The following is a 23,085-nucleotide window of genomic DNA, read 5'->3' on the forward strand; positions in this document are numbered from 1 at the left end:
TAATTCCATTCAAAAAGTGAAACTTCTAATATTAGATTCATTCATTACACACAGACTGATGTATTTCAAATGTTTATTTCTTTTAATTTTGATGATTATAACTGACAACTAATGAAAGTCCCAAATTCAGTATCTCGGAAAATTAGAATATTGTGAGAAGGTTCAATATTGAAGACACCTGGTGCCACACTCTAATCAGATAATTAACTCAAAACACCTGCAAAAGCCTTTAAATGGTCTCTCAGTCGAGTTCTGTAGGCTACACAATCATGGGGAAGACTGCTGACGTGACAGTTGTCCATAAGACGACCATTGACACCTTGCACAAGGAGGCCAAGACACAAAAGGCCATTGCTAAAGAGGCTGGCTGTTCACAGAGTTCTGTGTCCAAGTACATTAATAGAGAGGCGAAGGGAAGGACAAGATGTGGTAGAAAAAAGTGTACAAGCAATAGGGATAACCGCACCCTGGAGAGGATTGTGAAACAAAACCCTTTCAAAACTGTGGGGGAGATTCACAAAGAGTGGACTGCAGCTGGAGTCAGTGCTTCAAGAACCACCACGCACAGACGTATGCAAGACATGGGTTTCAGCTGTCGCATTCCTTGTGTCAAGCCACTCTTGAACAAGAGACAGCGTCAGAAGCATCTCGCCTGGGCTAAAGACAAAACTGCTGAGTGGTCCAAAGTTATGTTTTCTGATGAAAGTAAATTCTGCATTTTCTTTGGAAATCAAGGTCCCAGAGTCTGGAGAAAGAGAGGAGAGGCACAGAATCCACGTTGCTTGAGGTCCAGTGTAAAGTTTCCACAGTCAGTGATGGTTTGGGGTGCCATGTCATCTGCTGGTGTTGGTTCATTGTGTTTTCTGAGGTCCAAGGTCAACACAGCCATCTACCATGAAGTTTTAGAGCACTTCATGCTTCCTGCTGCTGATGAACTTTATGGAGATGCAGATTTCATTTTCTAACAGGACCTGGCACCTGCACTAAGTGCCAAAACTACCAGTACCTGGTTTAAGGACCATGGTATCCCTGTTCTTGATTGGCCAGCAAACTCGCCTGACCTTAACCCCATAGAAAATCTACGGGGTATTGTGAAGAGGAAGATGCAATACACCAGACCCAACAATTTAGAAGAGCTGAAGGTCACTATCAGAGCAACATGGGCTCTCCTAACACCTGAGCAGTGCCACAGACTGATCGACTCCATGTCACGCCACATTGCTGCAGTAATCCAGGCCAAAGGAGCCCCAACTAAATATTGAGTGCTGTACATGCTCATACTTTTCATGTTCATACCTTTCAGTTGGCCAACATTTCTAAAAATCCTTTTTTTGCATTGGTCTTAATTGATACTCTAATTTTCCGAGATACTGAATTTGGGACTTTCATTAGTTGTCAGTTATAATCATCAAAATTAAAAGAAATAAACATTTGAAATACATCAGTCTGTATGTAATGAATGAATCTAATATACAAGTTTCACTTTTTGAATGGAATTACTGAAATAAATCAACTTTGTCATGATATTCTAATTTTATGACCGGCACCTGTACGCTGTAATGCAGTGGTTAGCATTGTCCTTTACTCATTAGGTATACTTAGTAAATGTCTTATTTTACCTTATATTAGATAGCAGTTTGCTTTACACATAATAAATATCATAGGCAGGTTTAAATTTAATTTGTGGTACTGTGGTAGAGAGGGGTATTTTCCCTGATGTAACAACAATTTTTTTGGAGGAGGATTGATTTGGGTGACTTACCATGTTATCATGCTAAATTTATTCAGTTCCATTTCCTGGCAAGTAACTGAAAAATACATACTGCTTAAAATCAACCAGATTTCATATAATTGATGTACATAATTCATAATATTTTCCTTTGCCCTCTAAGTTTTTTAAATGGACAAGTGTAGATGCATAAGAGCCTGGTGCATCTTTCAAGGTTTGTTCCTGCCGTGCAGTGCAGCTGGGCTATACACCTCTCCTGACAAACCTGTGTAATAAAATGTCTTGCAAATGATGATATCCGGGATGAATTCCAAACCCCAGATTATAACATCCTCTCAATGTGCTGTTACATTGGAGGAATTCCCCATGTCTATCCCAAATTAAAGTGTTTCATTGTAATTTGATAAATGCCAATACTGGTTGACCTAAATTTACAGGTGGGCAACTACTTGATTGATATTTTATTTTTCCACTATTTTAAATTTGCTGTTCCTGTTAATATTTATATATTTTATATTCTGTTTCAAAAAAGGCAAAATATTGTCCTCTTGAATGAATAAAGTGCTTTTTATTTTAAAGTTGGTGAAAAGGAAGTTTGTTTTGCCTTTGTATTGAGTACGTATTGACCACCATGAAATTTCATTGGTATTGGTATCGAATACAAAAATTGTGCTATTGTGACATCCCCAGATGCATGCTTGCTTTCTTTCTGCAATTCTGCTTAAAGTGAAGTACAGTGATCCCTCGTTATATCGCGCTTCGACTTTCGCGGCTTCACTCCATCGCAGAATTTATATGTAAGCATATCTAAATATATATCATGGATTTTTTGCTGGTTCGCGGATTTCTGCGGACAATGGGTCTTTTAATTTATGGTACATGCTTCCTCAGTTTGTTTGCCCAGTTGATTTCATACAAGGGACGCTATTTGCGGGTGGCTGAGAAGCTACCCAATCAGAGCACGTATTACGTATTAAATAAAACTCCTCAATGATATACGATATGCTTCCCTCGCGGTGTTCTTCGCACACTTAAAAGCTCTAACAGCACGTATTGATTTTTGATTGTTTGCTTTTCTCTGTCTCTCACTCTCTCTGACATTCTCTGCTCCTGATGGAGGGGACGTGAGCAGAGGGGCTGTTTGCACAGTGGCTGTTTGCTTAGAAGATACGGACGCTCCTCCAAAAAATGCTGAAAGACTACCTTCACATTGATCCCTTGCTTGCGGCTGCTTTATCGCGGTGCTTCCACTTAAAAGCCCAACAGCCCTATTGATTTTTGATTGTTTACTTTTCTCTCTCTCTCTGACATTCTCTGCTCCTGACACGCATTCTTTGATGAGGAAGATATGTTTGCATTCTTTTAATTGTGAGAAAGAACTGCCATCTCTGTCTCGTCATGGAGCACAGTTTAAACTTTTCACTAAAGGGTGTTATGTCATGTCTAGAGGGCTTTAATAATGTTAAAAAACATTTAGAAGGTCGTAAACAGGTTTTCTATGCTCTAACTGTGAAAATATTAGATTTATAAATAAAGAATCCTACTTCGCGGAAATTCATTTATTGCAGTAGAGTCTGGAACGGATTATCCACGATAAACGAGGGTTTACTGTACACAAAACCATTGCCATGGAATTTTTTTTAATTTTTTTTTTTAGTTATTTATTTAGTTCAGTTTGAATATCACTCCAGATCTTCCCTGTCCAGAAATGCCAACCACACCTTTTCTTGAAAAGGAAAACTGTATTATTAAAGTCCTCAGATATCCTACAGGGTCTCTTTTCTACCTCCTCCATTCTGGCAAATAGTACAGAACCATTACAGGTTGCACAAGTAGATTCAAGAAGTTATTTACAGGTTGTAAAACTATACAATGGCTGTCAGCACTGAGCAGGTGTTTTCTCATTTACAGTATATCTGATAAATATCTGATGTTGTACAGATCGTGAGAACTCCATACAAGAAGGGCCTGAGCAGATATTTCACTTTGGTCCTGAAACTGTAAGGCAGCAACATCAACACCAGGCTGTCCAACTTAAATAATAAACACTGAATACAGTAGTAGTATCTTGTATTCCTGTAGAGTTTTATCTCTGCTAAGAGATGAAGGTCTTCAGCTGCTGTTTATTCTCTATACATATACCTGTACATTTGTATGTGTTTTTGTGTACATATTTTGTATAGTGACATGAAAAAGTAACCCCCTTCTTCCCAATTTCCTCCATTACCTCAAATTTTGACACTTGATGTTTTGATTTCTTTAACCAAACCCTAATAGTAGATAAAGGGGACCTGAATTAGCAAATAGCATATTTATTTATTTTTTACATGTGCTATTTATTGAATATAAAAAGTTATCTAGCAACAGCTGGCACAGTGTGAAAAGTTAAGTATACTAAAATAACAGGATGTGCCTCCTTTACCTGCAATACTCTTCATTCAGTATCACTCTGTCACATTACTGTGGCGAGGTTCTAGCACACTCTTGCAAGCAGAAATATTTTAATTCAGACACTGTTGCAGCTTTTCAATCTGTGTGTGCCACAGCATCACTATTGGGTGTGGCCCTGGGCTTTAAATGGCCCAGTTCAACGCATCAGTTTGATTTTATTTCAGTTTTTCTGATGTGGATTTATTTTTGTGTTTTGTGTCTCAGCTTGCTTTAGCTCACAGACTAATGACTGGAGAATTTTCGAATACAGAAGACAATTCTTGATTCCCTCAATTGTGGAAAGTTATTCAGGACCTGAGGCAGAAAATACACCATCATTGCTCTCACTGGCTGGTTTAACTGTTAGTGTGAAGCCTTTACTGTGGAATTGTGTTGTTTTTTTTTTTTGTTTTTTTTTAATTCCAGAACAAAAAAAACAAAAATCCCCCATTTGCCTTTGTTGTCCATAAGTCGTTCTCTCAGGTGGTTTAAGGGTCATCCAAGTGCATCATTACAGCTGGTTTCTGCCTTGCTGCTTTCCAGTGACACCCATTTCTTCCAGTGACTTTGATTGTCCAAAATTGCTCAGACTAGACATGATTGTGTATGATGTAATTTTATCAGGCTGGCATTTCCTAAGGAAAATGTACTATTGTTCTAAATTTTTACTGTTTGGAGATTGACTCTGTGGTTCAGTAGAGTTCTTGAAGCCTAGAATTGTTTTAGTCCTTCCATGAGATCAGAACAACTTTTTGATATCTAAAAATCTGTAATATATCCTATCCTATCCTATCCTGGTTATGGTGTTATTTGCTTGTTGAATCTTTTTGCTTTTTGAAACTTGACTTTGGGGGCATGGATCAATCCTAATTATCCCTTTTAATGGGCTTGATTTAACTGAGGAGCTGTTTTTCAGACATTGTCTGGAGTTGAATAACTTTGTTCGTTACATAAACCAGTTGAACCATGTCTTATTTGTCCACCTTTATTAAGATTGTTTAATGTTGGATTTTGGAGAACTGAACACATTAAGTCTGAAAAATGTACAATAATACATGGAATCAGGAAAGAGGTGCAAATATGTTGTCATGGTAGTGTGTGTGCGTATGTACAGTGCATTTAGAAAGTATTAAGACTCCATGTTTTTCAAAATTTATGTTGCAGCCTTTTACTTAATTTTTTCCTCACATCACCTAACACTCCGTTACCCTAGAATGACAAAGCAAAAACTGGATATTGGAAATTTTTGCAAATTTGTTCAAATTAAAAAGTAAAACCTCACACTGACACAAGTATTCAGAGTCTTTGCTATGACATTTGAAATTTAGCTCAGGTGCATCACATTCTGTTGATCATCACTGAGGTGTTTCTACACCTTGTTTGGAGTCCACTCATGGTAAATTCAATTGATTGGCCATGAGGCTGAAGGAATTGTCTACTGTGTTTAAAGACAGAATTGTGGTGAGGCACAAATCTGAGAAAGGCTGCAAAAAATGTTTGCATCATTGAAAGTTCCCAAGAGCCTTCATAATTCTGAAATGGAAGAAATTTGGAGCAACCACACATCTTCCCATAGCTGGCTACCAGGCCAAACTAAGCAATCAAAAGAAAAGGTTCTTGGTAAGAGAGGCGACCACGAGCTCAATGGCCACTCTGACAGACCTCCAGGGAACCTATGTAGAAATGGAAGAAACTTTCAGAAGGGCAACCATCACTGCACCACTCCTGTCATTTGGGCTTTATGGCAGAGTGGCCAGATGGAAGCTTTCCTCAGGAAAACACACATGAAAATCCTGCATGCAGTTTGCAAAAAGACACCTAAAGGACTCTCTGAAACAAATTTCTGTGGTCTGATAAAATCAAGATTGAAAAGTGAGGCTTCAGTTCAAAGTGTCATGTCATGTGGAAACGCTCATCACCTGTGCAATACCATTCCAAACATGAAGCATGGTGGTGGCAGCACATGCTTTGGAGCTATTCTTCAGCAACGGAGGCGTGGAGACTAGACAGGGATGAGAAGAAACTGAAAACTTGTTCCCGAGAGCTCTGGATCATAGGCTGTGCTAAAGTTCTCTGGAGAGACCTGAAAGTAGTTGTCCCTGATGGTCTCCATCCAACCTGACAGAGTCTGAGAGGATCTCCAGAGAAGAATGGCAGAAAAATCTCCAAACCTAGGTGTGCGATGTTTGTCGTGTTTTATCGACGGCGACTCTGGAATGTAATCACTGCCAAAGAGGTTTCAACGAAGTACTGAGTAAAGGGTCTGAATAAATGTGCCAATGTAATATTTCAGCTTTTTGTTTTTAATAAATTTGCAATAAAGTCTAAAATCTTGTTTTTGCTTTGTAAATTTCTGGGCATTGTGTGTTGCTTGATGTGGGGGGGGAAATGAATTTTAAATTATTTTTGCCCAAGGCTGCAGAACAACATACTAAAAATGAGAAAAAAGTGAATGGGTCTGATGATAATCTGACTGCACTGTAAGATGCACGTGTGTGTGTGTGTGTGTGTGTGTGTGTGTGTGTGTGTGTACACAATATAAATAAAATAGAAAAGCAGTTATCGGACCTCTTTCAGCTGGCAATAGTCAATGACAAAGAAAGTTAAGGAAAAGTCAAACTCGAGTCTTACAGAAAGCCTCTGTTGTTACTGGCTTTGCCAAAAAGCAACTCCAATAACTAATCAATTAATTTATTAGATACACCATACACTCCTCACAACATCCTGTGCTTTAAGTCAATATATATTTGTTTTAAATCCCCGAGGCAAATCTGATTTTTTTTTTTTTTGTTTTTTTTGTATAAAGTAAATTGAAAGCATAAAAACAAAGAAACAGGGTTTTTATTTTCTTAAACTATCAGTTAAAGCCTGAAACCTCTGTTCACTGCCTGTGTGTACTGAATGTTAAGGCCGTTTTTCTTCTGGCTAACAAAGTTCTGCCCAAAAAAAAAACTATGAGGCTCAAGGAATTTGTCTCTGATGTGGATGTGAGCAACACTGGAGCATCATAAAGAACAGTCCTGTCTCCTTTTCTGTTCACTCTGTAAACCTCTGACTATAAACGGAACAGCAGGTCATGTCACTTGCAGAAATCCTGATGATTCTACACTCCTGGGGTGATTTGGTAAGGTGGAGATAAGACAGAGTACGGGGGTCAGGTGGTGAACTTTGTTTCTTGGTGCAGAGAATTGGCTACAACTTAACATCACCAAATCCAAGGAACTGGTTATTGAGTTTTGCTGCACCAAAGAGTGCCTGTGCGCCCGGTCACTATTCAAGGAGTGAATGTAGATGGGGTCCACATCAATGATAGGCTGGCGGGTCTAGAAACACAGGGGAAATATATAAGAATGGGCATAGCAGACTTTAGAAGATTGTGATATGGGTAGTGATAGTCTACACTGTAGTGTGCTGAGCCAGTATTATCAATCAAATCAAAGAGCTAATTGAGAGGTAAGGTAGTGGCGGAGGAGACAGTGAAGACAAAACCGATGGTGATTATGAACATAGCTCCACATCCTCCGTCTGATGCACTAGCATTAAGTGCTTTTAGCCAACATACCATTCAGCAGAAGTATGCCAAGAAATGTTTCTTAGGGCTGCTTTATACCTTTGGCATGCACCTCTAGATAGATAGATACTTTATTAATCCCAAGGGGAAATTCACATACTCCAGAAGCAGCATACTGATAAAAAAACAATATTGTATTAAATTAAAGAGTGATAAAAATGCAGGTATAACAGACAATTCACTTTATATAATATTAATGTTTATCGCCTTGGGTGGAATTGAAGAGTCGCATAGTGTGGGGGAGGAACGATCTCCTCAGTCTGTCAGTGAAGCAGGAACGGTGACAGCAGTCTGTCGCTGAAGCTACTCTTCTGTCTGGAGATGATCCGGTTCAGTGGAGTCTCCATGATTGACAGAAGCCTGCTCAGTGCCCGTCACTCTGCCACGAATGTCAAACTGCCCAGCTCCATGACTACAATAGAGCCTGCCTTCCTCACCAGTTTGTTCAGGTGTGAGGCGTCCATCTTCTTTCTGTTGCCTCCCCAGCACACCACCGCGTAGAAGAGGGCACTCGCCACAACCGTCTGATAGAACATCTGCAGCATCTTATTGCAGATTTTGGATGCCAGTTTTCTAAGGAAGTATAGTCGGCTCTGTCCTCTCTTACATAGACCATCAGTATTGGCAGACCAGTCCAAGTTATCCTCCAGCTGCACTTCCAGGTATTTATAGGTCTGCACCCTCTGCACAGTCACCTCTGATGATCACGGGGTCCATGAGGGGCTTGGGCCTCCTAAAATCCACCATCGTGTTCAGGTGTAATACCTCTCTGGGCTACTCTCTTATATTTAGTAAAATTGCAAGGTTTTTTTATTTATTTATTCTTTTTTTGTAAACCTGTTGAGAGTAGTGGTGGTGCTTGTTATAATATTTCATAAACTGCTGTAAAAAGGTACATTTCTTCTTGGGACAAATATCTGTGTTTTGTGTGGAGTCAGAGTTAGAGTTTAATAAATAGTATGTTTTATGAACATTATTCACTTATTCAGTCAGTTAAATTATACAGAGATGCAAACTGAGATTTAAGCTCAAATCTTTCAGTTGCTGTACAGGATTTTGCTGGCTGCCCATTGTTCTTAATGACTTCCCAGTTCCACATCTGACAATTTGAGTATCTGTTAGTGACACTCCTGTTTATGAATGTATCTTTGTCAAAAAGATCTACTTGAAAGTATAGGCTGGTAAATGTAATGCTTTGCTTCCCAAATTACACTCCATGGTATTGACACCTTACAAACTTGGCATTTTATTTTCATTGATAGTAAAAACATTTTATTTTATAGTAAATTTTCGACATTAAACTTGGTTGGTTTTCTTTTATCTGTGTGTGTTTTCACGTCAGCTGGAATTGGAAAACAAAATAAAATCATGTGCGGAAACAGAAAGCTTGAAATCTTAACAGTTGCTCTTAAAATAAAATTATTTATACTTTTTTTAGATGGAAACATTTACATCGCTGCTAATTTGTTAAAATAACGGCCCAAGAGACAATGACAGACAAGGATTTTTGTGTGTGTTGGGAAATGGAGGCCTTGCCTGTAAACTGCGTAAATGTTTGAGGTGCAAATGCTGCAGCCGGTGTGAGGTCCAGTAGTTGTCTTATTAGCCAAGTCCTTTACTAGTACACCTTGTCACCCAACTACAGTACATATTTATTGAAGTATTTTTTATTCTATTGGAACTTTTATCAGCTTGTCATTCTTTAGTTTGTGTACAGTGGCCAAATACAAACATGTAATTGTTTTATTTTACTAGAATTGCTTTATATATAGTATCTGACATTTATATATTACATTTTATTTACCTCACATTAAGTGTCTAATTCATATTGGTGATTTTTACATACAGTATTCTATTGTCTAATATCATTAAAGTTTTAAATGGTGTACGTATGGTGAATTGCACGTTAACCTGTTACTGTAATTTTCTATTGACTTTGACTACCAAGCGCACAGCCAACTTTGCACACCTGTTTTTAGTATCTTTGTGTACTTTAAATTTTAGTTCATAAGCATATTTAGCGTTGTGACCGTAATATGATATTTTTACTTGCCCGTGTGACAATTAATGTTAAAATATTTTTGAATTCATATTATAAGAATTTAAGAAATTGTATTTGATATGCTTTATGATAATACAGATTTGTGGTCAACTGGTCAGTGTCCATGCACTGATACAGCGAGATCATCAGGATGACATGGTTACATCTAGATGTGTGTGAAAATATCTGTTGGTTTGTAGTGTTTGTCTCCGGGGTATTTTTACATAGACTTGGGTCTCCACAGGACTGGAACTACTCGAAGTGTGAGGATTCGGTAGATCTGCTCATATTTTGCTGCTTTGACTGTTCATTTGTCCATACTTTTCCAGGAAGTGTGCAACTGAGTGAGATTAACACAAACTGCCAGTGCCACTATAAGCAAACGTCTGCTAAAGAGAGCAGCACTTTATTGATATGTTTGAAATGAAAGCCTTTTTGAGCAACTGAAAGTATTGCCTTGCTTATTTGAATTTGTTTCAAACTTTGGGTTATAGACAAGAGAGTCCTGCAGTGTTCCTGAAATTTGCTTCAGCTAAAATGTCCCATTCATAACTTATAGTATTATTTATTTATTTTTTACATTTAAAGATGAACGGTTGAATGCGTTGTGGCTTTCTGTTATTAGGACTTTTTCACTACACATGAGTTTTTGAAGTAGGGGAGCGTCCTATATGGAATTTCCACCTTCTCCTTGAGATTGTCTGGGTTTCTTCTGGAAACTCCAGTTTCCTCTAAAAATTTAAAAATATGTCGTCAGAGTGATGACTCTGAAATACCCTTGTGTTTGGGTCTGGGAATATATGGCTGTGTTTACTTGTGTTCACTGAAGAATTTGTATCTTGCATTTATTTGGACCTGGATTAAGATCTCCTGTTCCCAAAAGCACAGAATATGAAATGTGGTAAAAGAAAATAGAATAATGGATTGAATTTTTCAGTGTGGGCATTTGTTAGATTCTACTCCGTCTGCCTGTAATTTAAAATAACCAAGATGGCTAGCCCTCCAGAGTGGCATGGTGGTACAGTGATAGCACAGGGCTAAAGTCCTCGGTGCTCCCTGTGTGGAGTTTGCATGTTCTCCCAGTGTCTGCAGGAGGTTTCTCTGGGTGCTACAGTTTCTCCTCACAGTCCAAAGACATGCAGCTTAGCAAAGTTGTCAAGGCTCATTTAGACCGAATGTGTGGACTCAAATTGTGTTGGGCTGGTGCCGTGTCCAGGGCTTGTTTCTGCTTTCTTCCTTGTTCCCTGCTCTGGATAAACAAGTTTGGAAAATGGATGTATGGTTTGGTCTCCCAACAGCTGGAACTACAGATGAAACCTTGACGCACTAAACTGACAAGGCAAGAAGAAATAAAAATATACAGTGGAACCTCGGTTCACGAACGTCTCTGAACATGTACAGATCGGTTTACGACCAAAAAGTTTGCCAAACTTTTGCATCTGTTCACGACCACACACTCGGTATACGAACAAGCCAGTTTCCCTTTCAGTTTGTGCGCGCCGATGATTTCCGCACGTGTTCAGTCTCTCCTTGCATTCCCTGTGCAGCGAGAGAGTGAGAGACACACACACACACGAGAGAGAGAGAGAGAGAGAGAGAGAGAGGACTGGCCGCATAAGGCAGAGAAGGCAGTTAAAGAATGCACCGGGCTTGTTTTTAAAGAGACCGATTCGAGCATTGTTTTAACCTCGAATTTAATGAAGACTTTTTCTATTGGATTTTAACCTCCACTTCACTTCTTTTTATAGAGATCAGTTCGTAGCGTGCATTGTTGCAATGTTACTTTTCTTGTTTATTACATTTTATTAAATTACGGATTTTTCAAATGTTCATTTTTTTCCCTGTGCTTAAAAGTCATTAAAAAAAAAAAAAAGTGTTTTTAGCGAGCAGATCGTAGTGGTATAGGGCAAACTCTTGCAGTGTTAGTTTTCTCTGTTGTTCAAGGTTTTCTCAGTGTTAGTCAATGTTTTTACATTTAGTTTACTATTATGCTGTGCATTCAATGGTTTAATTAATTATATTTGTGCTTAAAAATCTTTAAAAATATATATATATTTACATACAGTTTGTACTGTCTGGAACGGATTAATTGTATTTACATACAATCCTGTGGGGAAAACTGCTTTGGGTCACGACAAGGTCAGCTTACGACCAGAGTTTTGGAATGAATTATGGTTGTGACCCAAGGTTCCACTGTACTGTTAATGATAAAATGGCAGTTTAGACAGAGTATAGAAAGTGTGCATGAGAAATAATGTAAATATTTTTTTATTCCTTTAATAACTGGAATTAACAGGCAAATCTTTAGTGGGGTTTGCCTGTGCACTGGGTATACTGCACCCTTAGTCTTAGAAGCTCTTTTGTTTTAAACATAACACTGAAATTACTGGTTTGATAACATTTAGTAATTCTGATAGGATTCATTTTTCTTTCCTCCTTTGGTGTTTGTGTTGCGTAATGTCTTCTCTCTTTATATGTAGGCATGGCCTGGGACAGTACTTCTCTTGCCGAGGAATTGCATTAGCTGTGCAGTACTTCTGGGACCGAGGACATAGGGACGTGACAGTATTTGTACCCCAGCATAGACAAAAAAAGGACGCTAAAGTAAAAGGTAAGAACTGTAAATATTGGAGTGTCTCTAACAAACTATCGGACAGATACATTGTACTGTATTACTTTTCCCTAAGTGTTGGTTGGAATATAAACATTATTTATTTGCAGAACAGAAATTTCTCACAGAGTTACATAAACTTGGGTTACTGTCTTACACTCCTTCCCGGGAGATAGAAGGCAAGCGGATCAGTTCCTATGATGACAGGTACGTCAAGAAAATTTCTTTGTTTATTATCATCTTGTTCTCTGTTTGTTCTAACCATTCAATCATTTTTCTGTCAAATTTTGCTTTGAAGTCAAAAGATTATATATAATAAGACTGTTTTATTTTCATTCCTTTTGTTTCCATCTCAGATTTATGTTACAGCTAGCTCAGGAGAAGAATGGAGTTATCGTTACCAATGACAACTTCCGTGATTTCATGGATGAATCACCTGAGTGGATCAGCATTATAAAAGACAGGTATCTAAAACTTCTACCTAAAATTAAGATGTATTCAAATTCTATTAATTGTATTCTTGTTTAGTAGTCTTCATTAAATACATAAAGTGCTTCCATAGTGCTGAAAATACAAAGCGCTAAGCCTAAGCAAAAACAGTTACATTTATGAGTGCAAACCCACACTTTTCTAAAAAAAAAAAAACTAGTTTGAATGACTTCAGATCATTTTGGCTAAAATGCAAGAGCTGGATCTTCTAGTGTAATTTCTGTTACAAGAGGAGGAAAAATGTCTCCATTTTAGTAACTTCATCCATTATCCAAGCCGCTATATCCTAACTACAGGGCCACGGAGGTCTGCTAGAGCCAAGCCCAGCCAATCACAGGGTGCAAGGCAGGAATCGAACCCCGGGCAGGGCGCTAGCTTACCGCAGGGCACACACACACACACCAAGCACACACCAGAGTCAATTTAGAATCCACCTAACCTGCATGTCTTTGGACTTTCGGAGGAAACTCACGCAGACACGGGGAGAACAAGCAAACTCCACGCAGGGAGGACCCGGGAAGCGAACCTGAGTCTCTGTACTGTGAGGCAGCAGCGCTACCACTGTGCCGCCCGAGTTCTCTCAATAATAATATGAAGTTATATTTATTGAGCGACTTTCACAAACTCAGGGTCGCTTTACATACAGAGTAAAAAAAAAAAAGTTACACAGATGACAAAAGTTCGTAGAAGAGGAAAGTTTCCAGCTGAGATTTAAAGGTGCAGAAAGAGGAGCAATCACGGAGAGACTGAGGAAGAGAGTTCCAGAGTTGAGGTGCCATAACACTGAAGGACCTGCCTCTTAAGGTGGAGAGTCTGGTGCGTGGGACAGTAAGGAGATTACTGCTCAAGGACTGAGTGAGGTAGAGGGGGGCAAGGTTATGTAGGGCATTGAAGGTGAGAAGCAGAATCTTGAATTTAATCCTTGATGGAACCGGTAACCAGTGAAGCGGGGAGAGAACAGGGGAGAGAACTTTCTCAGAGTAAATGCGGCTCTGAGTTCCACACTGATGAAGCTGATCTCTTCCACTAACATGAAGACCATTCTAAAGGTCAGAGTCCTTGTAACTAAATGCCTCAACTCTTACACTAGGTATATTTATCTATTAATATATATTCATGTAGGTAAAGATTGACGCTTACAATTTTGTAAAAGAAAAAAAAGTTTGAACTTAACATTAAGCCTAATTACTGTATAAATAAAGACATAACAAAAACAGTTATATGGTTCTAATTCTTTATTAATTATATATTGGTTATTACAGTGTTGTAGTAGTTTGTCTTCAAAATAAATGCATGCATTCATTTTTCATTATTGGGGAAAAAAGAAGCCCGTGAGTACTAAAGGACAAGCAACTGTGATAGCAACACTAGAACTGTGCACCGATTCTGCAGAACATTTCAGGCCATATTGACTTATAATTTGAGAGTATCATTATGCTTTCTGGCATGGTGTTACAGTGGTAGAGCTGCTGCCTTGTAGTAAGGAAACCAGGCTTTCCATGCTGAGGCTTACCTGCGTGGAGTTAGTACGCTCTCCCCATGTCTGTATGGATTTCCTCCAAATGTACAAGGAGATGCAGGTTGGCTGAATTTGCAATGCTAAATTGGCCGTAGTGTTTGCTTGGTATGTGGTGTGTGTGTGTGTGTGTGTGTGTGTGTGTGTGTGTGTTCGCCTTCCAACACACTGCCACTCTGCCCAGGGTTTGCCCCTGCCGTGTGCCCTATGTTGGCTGGATAGGCTGCAGCCTCCCTGCAGCCCTGGTCTGGATTAACCGAGGTAGATAATGACATTACATGACATTCTCCAAAATCTTCAGCCAATAAAAAAAATCTTTTTTTTGTGGCTGGTGTAAGCTGTGAAGAGAATATCAAAATTATTTAACTTGGGGGGAGACTTTTAATATAAATACTAAAATATATAATTGACATATGATTGTGAAAAAACGGAAATCTTACAAATTAGCAGAATCGTGCAAGTATAGATAATGTTTGCTACTGGTGTGCATTTTTGCAACAACATGAACATTAAAATCTCCCATTAAGACTACTTGATCCAGTATATTATTTGGAGTGCTTCAGTAATAAGTATGTAAATTTTGATTTAATTCATTCCAAAATAAGCATATTTTGCAATTTTGGCTCGTGGTGTTTTGAGAAATAAATTATATACACACACAGAGTATATTAATGTTACAGTACATAAGTCAAGTCTGACAGGAATATGTTTATTTGTACTAGTTTTTGCACATACTTTCCAGTACTTCTTGAGTTCAACACTTGTCACATACACAGAAATTCTATAAAAGAATAATTGCCAAGTCTTACTGGGTTCCTGATAGTCAGCCACTTCTTCAAAGCATCATCTAGTTCTTCCTTGTTGTTCACTTGATCGTTCTCTGCTTTCCTGATATTCTTGAATTAGCTTAGACTATATTTATTAACCCTTTATGCTAGTTCTAAAATAGATTCTATATTAATGTGGAAAGCATACCAAAACACATTATGCTCAATAACTATATTACCCTTGAATGACTATGTGACCTCTCAATCTCATTTTTCTTCCACATTAGTTAAACACAGCTTTGTTTTTATTGTTGCATTGACGTGTGTATTGTTTGATTGAGTATTCAGGTCTGAATTGTGTTTCCTACAGACTTCTCCCATATACATTTGCTGGTGACCACTTCATGGTGCCAGATGATCCTCTGGGTCGTGAAGGACCTCATTTAGCAGACTTTCTTTCAAAGAAGACCAGGTATATTTTATTCTTTACCCTAACTATTGAAGGACAGGCTTGTTTTAGTATTTACAATACACTTGGTGTTATTAGTTGGTGTATGCAATAGCCAGAGCAGTATAAGTCATCAAGATAAAATACAAAGCAGAAACATATGAAGTAAAAACACGAAGGTGCTGTAAATTCATATTCTGTCATTGCTTCTCAACAAAGTGCACCAAATAGTGCTACCTGCTGTAGTGATGGCCAGATCTGCCTAAACAATTTGATTACAAACTATCTTGTCAAGGGTGTTTTGTCCGTTGTTTTTTTTTTTTTGGCCCAGCTCCCTAGGGAATACAATTTCTACCATTTAATATTTGAGTTATGGAATATCTGTCTGTTCCAATCTCAGATTATAATATAGATAATAATGAAAGAAAATGTGCATTAACTTTAAAAGGACAATATACAAAATAAATAAAGTAGAACCCCAGTTATCCACACCCTGAATAATCATTCTTAATTTAATTCATAACTGCTTTGCTGTGAATACTATACTGAACATGTAAATATTATAGTATTAACCTCAATTGTACCAAGTAAATGGTCGAGGAGCTGGTGACTGTGGAAATGTAGATAGATAGATCTAGTCTGCTCTGACCTTTCTTACATAGAGCATCAATATTGGCAGTCCAGTCCAATTTATCCTCCAGCTGCACTCCCAGGTATTTATAGGTCTGCACCCTCTGCACACAGTCACCTCTGATGATCATGGGGTCCAGGAGGGGCCTGGGTCTCCTAAAATCCACCACCAGCTCCTTGGTTTTGCTGGTGTTCAGGTGTAGGTGGTTTGAGTCACACCATTTAACAAAGTCTTTGAGTAGCTTCCTGTACTCCTCCTCCTGCCCACTCCTGATGCAGCCCACAATAGCAGTGTTGTCTGCAAACGTTTGCATGTGGCAGGACTCCGAGTCATATATGAAGTCTGATGTATATAGATTGAACAGGACCAAAGAAAGTACAGTCTCCTGCGGCGCTCCTATATTGCTGACCACAATGTCGGACCTGCAGTTCCCGAGACGCACATATTGAGGTCTGTCTGTAAGATAGTCCACGATCCATGCCACCAGGTGTGAGTCTACTCCCATCTCAGTCAGCTTGTCTCTAAGGAGCAGAGGTTGCATGGTGTTGAAGGCACTAGAGAAGTCCAGAAACATAATTCTTACAGCACCACTGCCTCTGTCCATGTGGGAGAGGGATCGGTGTAGCATATAGATGATGGCATCCTCCGCTCCCACCTTCTCCTGGTATGCGAACTGCAGAGGGTCGAGGGCCTGGTGAACCTGTGGCCTCAGGTAGTGAAGCAGCAGCCGTTCCATGGTCTTCATCATATGTGACGTCAGAGCGACAGGCCGGAAGTCATTCGGCTCACTAGGACGTGATACCTTTGGGACTGGGGTGATGCAAGATGTTTTCCAAAGCCTCTGGACTCTCCCCTGTTCCAATCTCAGGTTGAAGATGTGCTGTAGAGGACTCCCCAGCTCCAGCGCACAGGCCTTCAGCAGTCGTGGACTCGCACAAAAGACTGTACCCCTCGGCTCTTGTCAGTGTGTTGCAAGCATTGACTGTGTGCACATGCTGTACTGTTTTGTTTACTTACCATTTTTATGTGTATACGATGATTAGGACTACACAGAAAATCTCAAAGATTTCTCATAGAGACGGTCTAAATGATGTCAAAACAGCACTTTTTTATATTAAATAGCGGAAAGACACTACACTTGCAAATATAGAGATACTGAGGTGACTGAGGAAAAATGTGTCAAAGAAACGAGGAATATTAAATTCACTGCTTAAAATCCAAACTGTACCATATACACTGGCAAAATCTTTAAATCCATACTTTTCGATCCAAAATGGGCGCAGCCATCCTTTTCTGAGGTAGCTCTGGTCTACATTACCTTAGATAATTGGAGTCCTGCTGTAATTACAAGTGTCTTTTACAGTGCCGCTCCCAGCATTGATCTTCACAGAATTTTATTGCACTGAGTTCTTGTATAGACCATTACAGTCTGTGTAAATTTGTAAATGAAACAAATTACATTCTGTTTTAAATATAGTGCCTGCAGCTCCAAAATGATGATTATCCACTCCTTAACAGGAGGCTAGATACAAAAGAAGTCTAGGATTAGTTAAATCATTCTTTATCCAGTCAAGAAACAAATTATTTCTCCTCTTCTATCAAAACTACCTAAGAGGGTAAAACTGACACGAGCAATAAGGAGCTGCATTGTATAAGAGACCCTTATTAACCGAACAATCAGCTGGGCTGTTAGATGAACCATCCTAAAAGCATATCTCACCTTCTTGATCCAAGCTATGTGTTGGTCCCACACTTATTGTCAGCTTCTGGCAGCCACTTGAACCCGGAACTGACTATAACGTATCCGAGGATGATCTGGGCAAACGAGGACACACACAGTCAACATGAAGTGGTTTGTTAACAAATCCTGCATTTAAAGCAACAACAATACCAAAGTTAAAAAAATGCAGAGCATTATCTTTGTAGAATGAATATATAGATAAATACAAACAAAAAAAAGTTAAAATGATTAAATATATCCATAAAAATATAATGTGAAAATCATGGGCAGATTCCTTCCATTCAAAACCACAAGTCTTGGTGCTTCTCTCTAAAAACTGTGCCTCTGCCCCTCACCTGAAACAGATCTTCTCAGTAACTTGATATGCCCTCAGAAAAGCACAGTCAACCAACACACGTGCTTGCACCCCAACCATCCCAGCCGGTCAGCACCTGGGTGCCCCGAACCCAAGCCATGTACCTTGCTGCCTTCCCTCGGTACCTGTAGGGACCACACAAGCCTCACTCCCATCTTCGGTCTGAAGCTGGGCAACGTCTTATAGCGGTGTCACTCCTGCCCCTATTACGCTCAACGGGAACGACCTCGACTCCCTCATTGAGCTTTGGCCACGCGCTTCTCTTCATGACTGCTTGCCTTCCCTCTAAACTGATACCGGCTCTGGCTTACTGTTGCCCTTCACTTTAATTTTCTCTCTCCTTTTAACCTCCATCTTTCACTTCTCCATCAGTCCCTCCCCATTTCCTGTTCAGACTTCATGTGTGCTGATGATGGACCTCGGATCATTAATGAGGCAATCGACTGAACTACACAGACCTGGCTGTGAATGCATGACCAGTCGATCACCCATATTAATAGTTCCAGAGCTGCTCCACCATATTAACAAGACACACCTATACCTCTGAAACCCTAATTTCTTTAATAAGTTATCTGTATAACTTCGCTACAAACCTCTCTTATCGTAGGCTGTTTGATAATACCTTACCTTACGTCTCAGCAACCCGTTTAATGGTATGGTAAGGACAAGGCCTGCCATCTTCGTGATAGTATTTATTCAAGTTTTCAGCATAGTTTTGGATTGGAAAGACAGCACCTTCTTGAAATATGCTCAAATAACAAGCAGTATCCTTAAAAAGGCTATCAAAACAGATGAAGACCAGGAATTAAACAGAGAAGTTATGTCTTTAGTGCAGGAGTTCGTCATGAGACAAGATCAGGAAGCAAACGTGAGAAGATGCATGATAAAAGATGATAGAATATTCGAGCAGATAACATCGATACTCAGGCGAGGTTTCAGCCACAATACTGAAATACATTTGTAACATCACCCTCTATGTAAACGAAAGAAGGAAATGGTTAAATCGGTGTATTTTCTGGCAGTCTTTCTGTTTAAAACATGATTTCAAAATTCCGTATTAAATCCTAATCTCTTAAAAATGAACACATCTCTTAGATTTTGTGGTAGCAGGGCATATTGTAGAGCACTGTTGGTTTGTATGAGCCAACGTGGCAGCAACACAGTTTTTTAAAGAAGCTTCATTACATATTTAAACGATTTGAACTAATAATAAACAGGAGTCCACAGTAAATGGAAGAATGATCTCTTTATACAACATTAGTTGAGTACAAAAATCTTCAAGATTTGTTTTAAAGAAGAAAACAACTTGGGACTCGTAAAAATGTGTGTGCTGTTCTGTACGTTTCTTCAGAACATTTTACTGTTTGTATTGATCTTAAGAGTTAAATATCATTTTTTTCCTCCTCTCTGGCATGGTCTAGTAAGCCAGCTTTTTATGACTGTTATCTTTTGTGTTGTCAGAAAAAAAACAAAAACTGATTTTGCTTTCACTACTTTGATTTATGCCATCTTTTGAAGAGAACTGTTGTGTTTTAATCTTTTACTGCTGATTTCATCATTATGGCCTCTGTTTTTTTTTTTTTTTTTTTTCCTTTTCCCTCTGCTGAATATTTCATAATCAACCCAGGCAGGAGGCTGGTGCTGAATCCACATCAACATGTTGGCACTGCAGGAAGGTGGACAGCCCTCTGTCATCTGCTTAGCATGATCGCTGGCTCTGCGATTAATACAATAAGATACAAGCAGCCATTGCCAGTAATGTACTCTCTGTGCTGATTAAATTTAACCAGCATAGAGCATACATTAGCTCTCAGATAGCACAGCCACATCAACAACGAGAGCGCACTTTAAAACACATTTTATCACCTCGCATTATCATGTTAGTGACAGAGAAGCAAGTCATTTTTAAATCTGGGTAACATTCTTCTAAATGTTATATGGCCAGACTCATTTGTTGTTCAATATGGATTTAAAGATTACTGCCAAAGATTTATAGTGTAGTTAATACTACATGGCAGAAAGACCCTTCGAAGAGGATGCATTATTTCTTGATCTTTAGCTATAAAAGGTGGTTAATACTTTAATTTAAGCCATTTTCCAGTCCTGCTACTAGCTCAGTTGGTTGTTTTGTTTTATATAGTTTTTAATGAAAGGGGCAGACTTTGCAGAAGTGGATACAAGAAAATATACTCTTGAGTTTGAAAGAAATAACAAAAAGACTGTTGTGGTCATATTTACTTTTTAGGAACGTAGTCCATGTATTGCCTGTGACTGCTGTTTATGTTAAGACAAAGCAAGTTGCACAGTAAACTGCCAACCAAAGACTTGTTGCATATGCAAGCTAAACATTCACACATTGGCAAATCTGTCATATCCTCCTCTTACTTTTAACCTGTTTACATGTTTTCACATTACACTTATTGTCTACATGTCCCTGGAGGAAATGAGCTCCATCATCGGATATTACAAAAGCTCAAGATTTTCTTATTACTATAAACGGGTGAGCAGCTTGCTTACATAACATTTTAATATACATAATGAGTTACTTGATATTATTGTACAGTGGTGTTCGATATTGTTTATCATTATGCCATCTACAAGGGTAACTCAAAAGTAAAGGCAATTTGAAAAGTTACACGGCAAGCACAACAGAGAGAAGCTGATGCAGTTCAACAAGTTTAAGATGGCTTATGGGTAAATCGAACACTTACCAGCACAGCACTCTGCCGTTAGTCTAGTTGAAGCCAAAGTCAAATGAACATGGACACTCCGCTGCAGGATTGCACTATTGTTGAACAACACAATGTAGTGGAATTTCTTTGGGCAGAGGGAGTGAAACCTGCTGAAATTCACTGAAGTACAGTCTGGTGGCTCAGTACAGGAGTGAAGATCGCACGACACAACAAAAGGTTTGATGGAAAGGTTTCAAACGCAAAGAACAAGTGTAAACCTTCCAAAGTCCATCTGTGGTATAGCAGCTCCACAGCTCTCGGCAAAAGCCCGTTTTAAATAAATAATCACCACGCTCGTGGCTTAGCGAGGGGACATGGTGGTTGTGGCTGCAGCAGTTCTCAGGGCGATTTGCGATGTGGGCGTTTCTCACAGGTCAGAGACTGACCGCATCTGTGATTGTTCCTGGGGCTGCTAATTTGTCGCAGCTGCTATGGCCTCTCGACCTATATAGAAGTGCGAGCCGCCTAGGAAAAAGGGGTAGAACAAGGAAAGAAAGCAGGACGCGTGAGAGAGAGACTGAGTATGCTCGCAGGCAGCTGTACGGAAGCCTGGGTGTTAGGCCGACACCCAGGAGTTGTATTAGTGGTCGCTCCCGCTGAGTGAAGGAGTAGCGGTAGTGACCAGTGCAGGTTTCACTCCCTCTGCCAAATGAAATCTCACTGTGGTTCATTGTACAGCAATGGAACAATCCTGGAGAGGAAAATCAAAGTTCATTTGACCTTGGGTTCAACAAGACTAATGGCAGACCACCTATAAGCCATCGCAAACGTGTTGTTTTGCATCAGCTTCTGTGTGTTGCACTTACGCCATCATTTTCAAATTGTCTTTACTTTTTTGATTTACCCTCATATTAAGTTATTCAGTAAGTCATATGTTTCTTATATATTACAATATAAACACACATAACGGCATGGACTGTACGTGTGACACTGTCAAAACAGGAGTCCTTTCCATGTTCAGGTGCCACTGCATATCCTCGCACACCAGTCATTCTTCTGCCTAACAGAACACATCTTGTTTGCCTCATTAGGTGACAAGTGAAACAGATGTAATTACATTTGATTGATGTAACAGTTAAGTCAGACTCACACTGTATACTGTATGTTGAGCTGAACATTGTTTAAATAAATGGTGCATGGCTCCTTGAAATAGATTGTATCTCCTGAATAGCCTCTAATGTTTCTGACAGCAAGCGTGCAAACCCGGTGGCAAGCTGGTGTTGAAGTTGAGTGGGCTGTCTTGAAATCCCATTTAAAAGTTAATGTTCCTTCATCATCGATAAGTTGTCATTTCACAGTAAACACACCGCATCACTTTAACGAGTATCATTTTGTCCTCAGCTCGAGGATGTTGTTTCTTTCTGAGCGACTAGTTAAAAGGGACTGTTAGCACCGACAGGATTGGACAAGTAAGAATAACCAACATATTTTTCAGGCCTGATGAGTGTCAGCAAAAATGAAAATTCTAATTAAAGTTAAACTAAAATTAAACTAAATTAAAATTAAAGTTCTTTTTCTACATGAAAAGCCATAACTTAAAGAATATGCTGTCAATCAGACAAAATGATCACTGCTGTTTTACAACACAACCAAATGTAAAATATACAGACCTGCCACCAAAACATTTTGGTTACAACTTGTGGCTGTTCAAGTTCAAGTTTTCCACATAGCAGCTCCATCTTAGGTCACATGTCCATAAGCTGCACGGTAGTTATGTCTGAATTTAAAATGGGGGAGCTAGCGTTAGATCAGTAAGAGAACTGAGAAAATAATAATTCTTTGCATTTATATAGCACTTTTCTCACTACTCAAAGCGCTCAGCGATTGCATGTTAAGGGCCCAACAGAGCAGAGTCCCTTTTGGCATTTACGGGATTTGATCTGAAAACCTTCCGAATGCCAGTGCAGATCCCTCGCCTCAGAGCCACCACTCCGCCTAAAAAAAATAAGAAAAATAATATAATAAGACTGTTCCTGTAAGACACGGGTGAAAAATGTATGTATCTCAACGTTATTCAGAGTGGC

At 39.1% G+C, this 23,085-nt stretch overlaps 1 protein-coding gene across 1 annotated transcript in view; it reads left to right on the plus strand.

The window, feature by feature from the left end:
* khnyn (KH and NYN domain containing) overlaps positions 1-23,085 on the plus strand; it is a 94,009-nt gene that overhangs the window by 57,621 nt on the left and 13,303 nt on the right. Inside the window, exons 4-7 of the mRNA XM_039745825.1 lie at positions 12,252-12,382; positions 12,493-12,589; positions 12,739-12,846; positions 15,525-15,626. Coding sequence (XP_039601759.1) covers positions 12,252-12,382; positions 12,493-12,589; positions 12,739-12,846; positions 15,525-15,626 — 438 coding nt within the window. The remainder of the gene's footprint in view (positions 1-12,251; positions 12,383-12,492; positions 12,590-12,738; positions 12,847-15,524; positions 15,627-23,085) is intronic.

This window comes from Polypterus senegalus, chromosome 1, assembly GCF_016835505.1.
Source record: "Polypterus senegalus isolate Bchr_013 chromosome 1, ASM1683550v1, whole genome shotgun sequence".
Lineage (NCBI taxonomy): Eukaryota > Metazoa > Chordata > Cladistia > Polypteriformes > Polypteridae > Polypterus > Polypterus senegalus.